The 9,384-nt window shown below is 37.2% G+C and overlaps 2 protein-coding genes across 2 annotated transcripts; one reads left to right on the top strand and one right to left on the bottom strand.

The window, feature by feature from the left end:
- Nucleotides 1–3,130: 3,130 nt before the first annotated feature.
- LOC114821490 (uncharacterized) lies at nt 3,131–6,181 on the top strand. Its single transcript, XM_029093779.2, has 6 exons — nt 3,131–3,470; nt 4,039–4,137; nt 4,367–4,543; nt 4,918–5,016; nt 5,134–5,379; nt 5,616–6,181. Exons 2-6 carry the CDS (start codon nt 4,069–4,071, stop codon nt 5,913–5,915), a joined length of 891 nt encoding a protein of 296 aa, XP_028949612.1. The 5' UTR covers nt 3,131–3,470; nt 4,039–4,068; the 3' UTR covers nt 5,916–6,181.
- A 238-nt stretch (nt 6,182–6,419) lies between these two features.
- Nucleotides 6,420–9,132, bottom strand: LOC114821491 (protein AE7-like 1). The gene is made up of 5 exons (XM_029093780.2): nt 8,797–9,132; nt 8,588–8,693; nt 8,361–8,460; nt 7,164–7,209; nt 6,420–6,654 (listed from the first exon to the last, which is right to left on the bottom strand). Exons 1-5 carry the CDS (start codon nt 8,906–8,908, stop codon nt 6,554–6,556), a joined length of 465 nt encoding a protein of 154 aa, XP_028949613.2. The 5' UTR covers nt 8,909–9,132; the 3' UTR covers nt 6,420–6,553.
- Nucleotides 9,133–9,384: the final 252 nt, after the last annotated feature.

The raw sequence follows: 9,384 nt of genomic DNA, 5'->3' as shown, positions 1-9,384 counted from the left end.
ACTACGTATGGTAAGAAAATACTTACCGTAGCCTGCAGTATCTCAAGAATTAAATACATCACAATATTTCATAAGTAAACACACAACGTCCATAATCACATAATCTCGTATGAGCAAATAACATAAATATGATCACTTAACAGTAAATCGAAAATTCACAACATAATAGTAATAAATAAAATATTAATCATGGTTGTACTTAAATTTCCATAAAAGTACGCATACATGTGCATCCCGTAGGATTTAGGATAATTTTGTAATTTTTGTTATTTCGCTTATAAACTTTAGTCCAATCCAGGCATACGTAGGAAATTCTTTTTCAAATGTATGAATGGAAACTAAATAAATATATAATATTTAAAAGCAAAGACCCACTCACAGTTACTTGCGACATCACATCCGTTCGAGCTAGGAAGCCGGAGTTTCCGATAGTAATCACACCTAAGCATAGTATTGGGACCCATTAGTAAAACTCAATTAAAATGTTTGAATTTGGAGAAACGGATGGCAAATTTGGAATCAGCACGTCGAAATACGCTAAGAAGGGTCTCGAGAAATTTTCGTAAAAAGTAAAAGAAAAGTCAACAGTTAACCCTAAAAAGTCAACCAAGACACCCCAGTGGCCAACTACGTTAAAACTTCAGAATTTCACTAAATGGATGTCAAAAACGGACTCGGGGCATCAAAATTAGCCTAGAAAGGTTTCCGAAAAAAATTTCCGAAAAAGTCAACAAGAATATTTCAAAGAATATTCCCAAAATATTCAAAGCCCATTTTGGAACTGGGCTGGGCTAGAACATCGGCCCAAGGGTTTTGGCCGGTTAGGCTAAAGTTTTTGGACCAGGTTTTGGGCCTAAGGCCCTTTTTTTTTAGATCCGATCACCGGTTTCTACAAAAAAGAAAGCTGGAATCGGCTAGTTTGGTTGGGAAACTTCCCGAGCTCTATTCGAGCTCGATTCCTAACTATTTTTCATTAAATAAAAGTCAAACTGAAGCTTAGGAGGTCATGAACAAGGGCATGAGGTTGAGTCGAGGTCGGGATCGACTGAAAAAAGCTTGCAAAGGCCGGGTTTCTCGTCATAAATCTAGGGAACTTTCCCCCGAGGTATTTCTTTGTGTTAAACGTTATAATGAGGCCAGAAACAACATAAAATTGGGATCTAGGACAACCCACATCTGTTTTGAGGCTTACCTAGTCGAAGTCGTTAAGAACTCACCAGAAAACAAGGTGCCGGCAGTGGTTGGTTTTTGGTTTGCAGTTGAGAAAGACAAGGGAGAGATAGAGATAGAGAAAGTAACAGGCGAGCTCAAGGCTCTGCCTCTCATCTGCAGCCGCACATATGGGTGGTGATGACAGGTTTGAGGATGTTGCAATCCCGCCAGAGTGGTGAGGTCATTGCACCCTATCGGTGCTTACAGGGAGAAAAGAAAGTTAAAGATGTTAGGGTTCGAGAGAGAAGGAAGCGGGGTGAGGTGAGGATCTGGGTGGTGATGCTCATTGAAGATGGCGAGTAATGGTCGGGTTTGCAGGTTTCTCTATACTTGCAGATAGAGGGAGACAAGAAAGAGCTAAGAGAGTTGAGGGAGACAAGAAAGAGCTGAGAGAGTTGAGGGAGAGACGAAGAGAAGTGAGGTGGCAACCAATGAGTGGATAATTGATAAAAAAAAAAAAAAAAAAGGGATTTATATAGATTAGAAGACACTAGAGAGAGGGAATGAGTGGGGTGTGGGCCCCACGTGACACACAGTTCAAAGTCACCAATGAAAATACAGAAATATCTCCCGTAACACGAATTTACCAAAACGCCCATTACGCTATTTAGTTTGTAAAATCTTTGTCGTAACTCCCAATTCAATTCTGCTTGCACCTATGCGTTTGTACTGTCGAGTACTTTGAGAATATGATAAAATAACAACTTGTATGCGTCAAGAAAAGGTGGTCAACTGAAGTCAATAATCTCGCCTCTAAGGCATTTTCGTCAAATCATTCTTTTAAAATTTATAAAATCGTAAAATTAGGGATGGGTTGTCACAAAAATGATTAACAGTTGAAAAACTTATTAATGGTGGAAAAATTTATGGACTACTTCAATCAATTTTAAATCTCAGAGACTAATGTGAGAAGTTATGTCACTCTAGGTGACCAGTTTGGCAAAAGCCTTAAATAAATAAATATAAGAGAAAATAAGCGTATGATTATCATAAATGTAACATTCACACGAAAAATAAATGAACTTATAATGAGAAACTTTTGTAACCTATTTTATTGAAGGAAGAGAGGGTGCAACAGAGGAAAGAAGATAGGCAATCCAATCTACTTTTCCCCTCCCCAAAACACTACAGCCCACTCGAGCAATTGGGCTCAAGGCTAGCCCGATTGAAAAGTTAGGCAATAATTGCCTAGCCCAGCACCTTGCCTATGTGATGCAAGGCTGACGTAAGCCATAATTTGAATTATTAAAAAATTATAAAAAAAACTAATTAGAGATAAAAAAATATATATTTTTTTTCAATAATTACCTAACCATGTTCTTCCACTTTACACTACATTTCAAGATTTTCAAATATTTTCAACCAATCTTTTATTATTATCCAAAATTAAATAAAGTTATCTTTTATTATTTTATAAAATAAAAAATACTAATATTTCAATACGATTTATTTGGACTATTCAATTTAGGGGTGTAAATGTACTTGAACAATTATTGTTTATTTAAGGAATTGAGTTGCCTATTGCCCATGAAAACCTTCCTACACTGGAAGTGCTCTTGTAATAAACTAAGGGGTGTGCTATCCAGACACCCCATTTTACTTCTCACACACCCTTTGATAATTTATATCCGTTGATCTTCTTCAATTCATCCGATCCAACGGCTGAAAATTAAAAAGGTGTGTGAGAAGTAGAATGGGGTGTGTGGATATCACACCCCTAAACTAAATAGGATTCATTGCATTGCAAGTAATATAATTATAAAGAAATTAAATTCCAGTATTTAAATACAATTTACTAATAAATAAATAAAATAAAAAACTGAAAACACAGAGGAAAATAGGAATGAGAAACGAATGGTGGAAGCAATGGGCCCAAGCGAGAGGTAGGTAGTAGTCCCCCACTTTTATAAAATCAGTCGCAGTCGCAGTCTGTCGCAGGCCTTGAAAATCCACAATTAGCCAACTTTGGTGTCCTCGACTCTCGACTCTCACACAGAAGCACGCCAATTACTTCCCAGTACATTATAAATCCCAACCATTATTCCCTTCTTCTTCCCATCAACCTCAATCCTCCTCGCATCCGGTAAATCTCACCAAATGCCACCCCCTACAGGGTCAAAAATCAGCGTCATCAAGCCAAACACATTCTCTCTCTAAAACATTTATAATTGCCATAAAAGTATAAGCACAAAGCTCTACCTAATTGCTTGCCCAGAGGGATCTCTTGCATTTCACTCTCTCCTCTCATCAAACCAAAGGTACGTTCAAGGCTATTCAATTCCTTCTGTCCCCAACAAAAAAAGATGAGATTTTTCGGCTGTTTTTGCAATTACACAGCTGCCCAACACTTACTCAATTTGCCATTTTGTATTTCATCATGTTTCTGTGATGTTTTAGGAGATCTGTCACTCCCGAATGATGATCCAATAATTGTAGCTACACCCCCTTTCTCCATTTCTCCGAATGGATCTTTAATGATTTTACCTGATTGTGTTAGAAATTATTATTTTTTGGTAAAATATTAGTGTTGGAAATTAGTGTGATCGCTTTAACCAAGAGGGAGTTGACCATGCGGTTAAATATTTGGTGAACTTTACATTGAACTTGAAGACCATGTAATTTTCCCATATTTTCGGAGAAGAAGGAAACCCAAATGGTTTTATTTCATGCTTTTGATTTTTTAAGTTTTTCAGTTTTAACTCAGAGTAATTGGTGAATTTTTTTTCTTATTTTAATACATTGTTCTGGATTCACTTGTTGTATAATTGTATTTGAAAAAGGATTTTTTGTTATATTATTTTTGAACTTTTTAATTATTTACTGTAGGGTGAAAAGTGAGGTCAATTGGTGAGCAACATGTATCTTTTGAGAAGACAATCTCAAAAACCAACCCCTGAGGATGATTCTGCACAAAAAGATGCCAAGGTAACGAATCCAATTACGTTTCTGGTTTGTAGTAATATCAAAAGTGTACAACTTGCAATCCAAAGGGGTTTTGTATCTCAAGTAAATCGATCTGCCTCTCCGGCGTACACATGATCATAATTGTTAAGTTAGCTAGAAAAATTAAACCTTTCCCTCCAATCTTTATTGAAAAAACATAGCAGTGTGCGCTATAGAAATCTGATGTTGAATGACACAAATGTACAATCAGGTCAAAGAACTCAGGGCTGCACTTGGCCCCCTATCTGGACGTAATTTGAAGTACTGCACTGATGCATGCCTTCGGAGATATTTGGAAGCTCGGAGCTGGAACCTTGATAAGGCGAAGAAAATGCTTGAAGAGACACTGAGGTGGAGGGCAACTTATAAGCCGGAAGAAACCCGTTGGGTAAGTTAAATGAACTTTTATGACATTCACAAACTAGAAATCGATCATTTGTAGGACTGTTTGTTTCTCTTCATATGTTGGTAATTCTGCTTGAACATATTTGTAGGACTCTGAGCTTGTGTATTTTGTTTTCATCAAATATATAGCACAATAAAAACTTAATATGGAGTCGGATGGTATTCTCTAACCACATTGCGTATGAATTTGTTCATTTAATTCCCTTATCTATTCTGCAACTTACTTCTGTGCATTGCACATAGGTTATCGCCCGTCATACTTTTTGATGATAAATTCTAGTTTACTATGAAAATTTCAATTCACTTTTTGGGTTTGATTTAAGTTCGTACTTACCATCTAAACATGCGATTGTTTAGCATGAAATAGCGCATGAAGGTGAGACTGGCAAAGTATCTAGAGCTACTTTCCATGATCGACTTGGGAGAAGCGTGCTTATAATGAGGCCAGCAAAGCAGGTCTGTAGTAGGCTATCCTCCCCCACCCTCCAAAACATGGTTACACTTTCAGTAAGCCTATAGTGAATAGATTTAACTCGTTGCCTTTCTTTTTTCGTTTTTTGTTTGTTCTGTCAGAACACAAACTCGCCCGAAGATAATATCCGCCATTTAGTCTATCTTATAGAAAATGGTATCCTCAACCTTCCTGAAGGTCAAGAACAAATGTCGTGGTTGGTTGACTTCACTGGATTCTCAATCAACACCAATGTCACCGTCAAGACAGCCCGGGATATTATTAACATTCTACAGAACCATTACCCCGAGAGGCTTGCGGTTGCATTCCTGTATAACCCGCCAAGAATTTTTCAGGCATTCTGGAAGGTACGAACTTAATTCGAAGTATCAATATTTCAAATTTTTCTTTCAGAATATAAACGTTTAGTTAATAGAACACTGGAAGGCAACTTAGTGAGATTTCGTTGGGATTACTGTCAGGGCCGTGACTTAGTGAGATCTCATTAAAGTTTGAGTTCACTTATATTTAGCGCTACAATATTTGTCGCTTAACAGCTATATCTGTCATTTGATGAACTTCCTGCTGCCTTTCATTTGTGTAGGCTGTCAAGTACTTCCTGGATCCCAAGACCTTTCAGAAGGTGAAGTTTGTATACCCTAAAGGTAAAGAAAGTGTGGAGCTCATGAAGACATTCTTTGATGTTGAAAATCTTCCGAGCGAGCTTGGGGGACAAGCCACCCTCAAGTATGACCATGAGGAGTTTTCACGAATGATGGCGGAGGATGATGTGAAAACTGCCAAGTTCTGGGGATTTGACGAGAAGCCTTGCCATATAACAAATGGGCATTCTGGAGCAGAGGTGGCACCGGAGCCTCTCCCCGTCGCACCTGCGGCTAGCTGATTAACCCTGCCCGGTCCAGCGACGTACAGTAAGAATTTAAAGAGATACAGTTGAGTACAAGGCTACAAGCTGAACCTACTTATATTTGTCTTTGTTTTATATTCTGAATGAGGACTGGGAGGATTCGTGGTTCAGTTCCTCTCTGCGGGTTATTAAGCATTTGAACTACTGTGCTTAACTGCTAATTACGAAGGAAATCGTAACCTGTGTGTTGTTTTCCCGACATTCAATAGTTTTTAATGGACTTCTTTAATATTTTCACTTGATTTAACAACTCCCCTTACATCCCAATTGCTGCAATATTTCACATCCATCACAAGGCAAACTTCACTTGTCGATAACATACCAGTGAATTTCAGCTTGTAGCCTTGTACGCAATTGTATAGAGACGAACATGCTGAGTAATATTACTGTACGTCGATCACAAGCTTGTACCCGTGTTAAATCAAGTAATATTACGAACAAGCTTTGCAGTTGAATTTCATGTAGACATAACAAGGCCACTCACTGCAAAGCAACTCCTTTATATAGAGACGAACATGCTGAGTAATATTACAACAAAACAAGAAGTACTTATAGCATATGCATTACTGAGGTTCCTTTTGTACAGTGGGTTTTGAGCTGTGAAGTTTACTTGGTCAGAGTTCATTAGAATACAGGCACTCGTCCACAAGTTGGCGAAGGTTGGGATTCTCCAGTGCAGCAGCGATTCTTTCTTTATCGTTCAACTGCTTGTTAACTAGAAAAATGGAAAGAAACAAATTTCAAATCTGAGTCTTGAATATTTTTTCACAAGAAAGATGTCAAAATGCAATGAAGAAAAGTTACTCCTCGCACACTGGAAATTCACAAACTATGTTTGATGCGTTCTTGATACTTGACATGTTATCAGTGGAAGCCAAGATATGTGTCATCGATGGATCATGTGTATCTAAGCAAAAACGTCTTGAGGCACCAAAAACCGGTTTGGTAAGTGGTAACATTTGTCAAAACTACTTAAAAGTATATAGGATTTATTTTCCCTGCTTTCATAAAACATATAACCCAATCATTTCTGTTCTTGCCTAAAGATATTAAGTGAAATGAGTGGTCCAACAATTCCCTACGCACAATACAAAGTTACAAATATGCCACGTAACTAGCCAGGACAGGAAGCCAAGTTACTTACAACAGCCCTTTTCTGAAGATGATATTGTGACAAGATTTCTTAAGTCATTTTTTGATGCTAAACAGGGGAAAAGAGATTACCTGATTCTTCATTTGCATGAGATCCTGGAGATACTTTAATGTCAACCTGTTTTAATGCATCATCAAACGTATGGTTAAGACAATAGCTAAACAATTACAATGCAAAGCAAATCAATGATATATCTAACATCTCTGACTAAAGAAAAGCTAGATATCTAACATCCGAAAACATAAACGCCAGAACAAGTCTATTTGTATGTTATTTCTCATTATCGTTTCAAACTTATTTCTCAAAATAGACCAATTACGAAAATAAAACCCGGCTTTGGCACTGGTTCTGGATTAAATTGGTTGTCAATTAAGATAAAACTTGGGACACTTTTAACACGCCGAATATAGTTTAGTGACTCCAAATGGGACAACTAAGTTGGCAGTCACAGGCTAATTTGTACTGATCCCTAGTATTGATTTCTCCAACCCCTATCAGAAAATGGAGTGAACACGTAGCGTGTGGTGCAAGGGGACGACATTTTCTAATTGCATTAGGTGCCAAACAACAGATGATCGTAACCGTCATATTAATGTAACAAGTACACATCAAGTATCACATTAATCAACTAGCAAATAATTGAGTGAGAACTATCCAAGAAAAATAGAGAATGATGTGTCTCATCTAGCACCATGAGAGTTTGTACTAAACAGCAACAAATTTTGGTCCCCATTGCAACTACCAAAATTGATCGAGTCATAACTAAAGACTAAGGGATTTTCTAGTACACTCCAAAGGCACGATAGAATTTTCGCATAACTAAATCAGAAGGCATTGGATAAATTAAGGGTGGATGTATTCAATTGGGATTTTGAGAGATTTTAATTCTTTTTACAAATCCAAGTGTATTGAATCAGGATTTTATTCTACGTCAAAGTGTATTCAATCAGGATTTTAAAGGAGTTTATAACATTCTAGGAGTATTCAATTAGAAATTGATTTTGAAGGATTTTTAAATGTTGGGGAATTCAAGGGAATTCGAGAGATTTTATAGTGTATTTTAAGCATTCTCAAATCTCACCGAGAATTTGAGCGAATTAACTCAAAATTTTACATCGAATCTCTAAAAATCAATCCAACTCCATCAAAATTTGGTGTACTTAGCTTTTAACGAATTCATTAAAATCCGTCAAAACCTAAATTGAAAACCCGGCTAATTGGTTGAAAGCTAAGTACACCAAAATCTCTTACATAGCAAGCAAACTCACCTTGTAATGAGGAGGGAAGCAGTGTTTTAGTTTAACTCTCAGGCACAGACCTATCACTGTTGCCATACTGCAATGCTGAATTGTCGGCGTAAAAGTTATCCTTCAAGCAAAATTTAAAAATAAAAATAAAAAATTCCAAACTTTGGTGATTTCTCTAAAACCCCAGAATCCACATCATAAGAACAAAAGAAAATTGAAGCTGAAAACTGAGAAATGATAATACTCACAGAATACGACCGAGCTTGTCATCCACTGTGATCGACTCCTCTGAAAGCACACTGAACTGCTCTAACGAATAGGGGTGCTCCGGATCTCTAATATCCCTCACGAAATTTACAATTTCCAGTCAAGGATCGCAAAAGGTTTGACCAAGCTTTTACAAAATTAAATCAGAAAATAAAAATAAATAAATAAATAAAGGAATTGGAAAGGATATCATAGATATCGAGAGGATCGACAGCGTCGTCGGCGTGGAGATCTTCGGTGCGAGCAACCCTTTCCTTCTTAGCGTGGACCACGGGGTTCGCATTGATCAGACCCAACGTCATCTTCTTCTTCTTCTTCCTCCTCTTTACAGTTTGCGGTCCAAGTTTTTTAATTTCTATGCTTCACAGCTTTACCTGGTCAAGAGCTCAAGTTGCCGAGATTTTTTTATTTATCTTTGTATTATTACTCGAGACCTCATGTTTTTAAAGAGAAAGTTTTAGACTTAGAATAATTTAGTCTTTTGAATTGCAAGTTTGGTTAGTTTTACAAGAACTAGAAAAAATAAGCCATATTTAAATGGAAAACTAACCAAAACCTCCAAAAATCTTTCCTTTTAATCATCAGGACAATTTTTTTTTTTTATAATACCCAAACTGGACATAAGAAATGTGACAAAGGAGGGCTCCAGAGAGGCAAAACATGCAGCAACCCTTGAAAATCTTTACACAACAATTGAATGCAAAATGATAAAGTAAGGGCACGGATAACCATGCAGGAGGATTCACATGGGTTCACATGGCCTTTATCAAAGCAAAAG

Source organism: Malus domestica, chromosome 15 (assembly GCF_042453785.1).
Source record: "Malus domestica chromosome 15, GDT2T_hap1".
Taxonomy (NCBI): domain Eukaryota; kingdom Viridiplantae; phylum Streptophyta; class Magnoliopsida; order Rosales; family Rosaceae; genus Malus; species Malus domestica.
The sequence above is the reverse complement of the archived record's forward strand: the minus strand, read 5'-3'. Positions and strand labels throughout refer to the sequence as shown.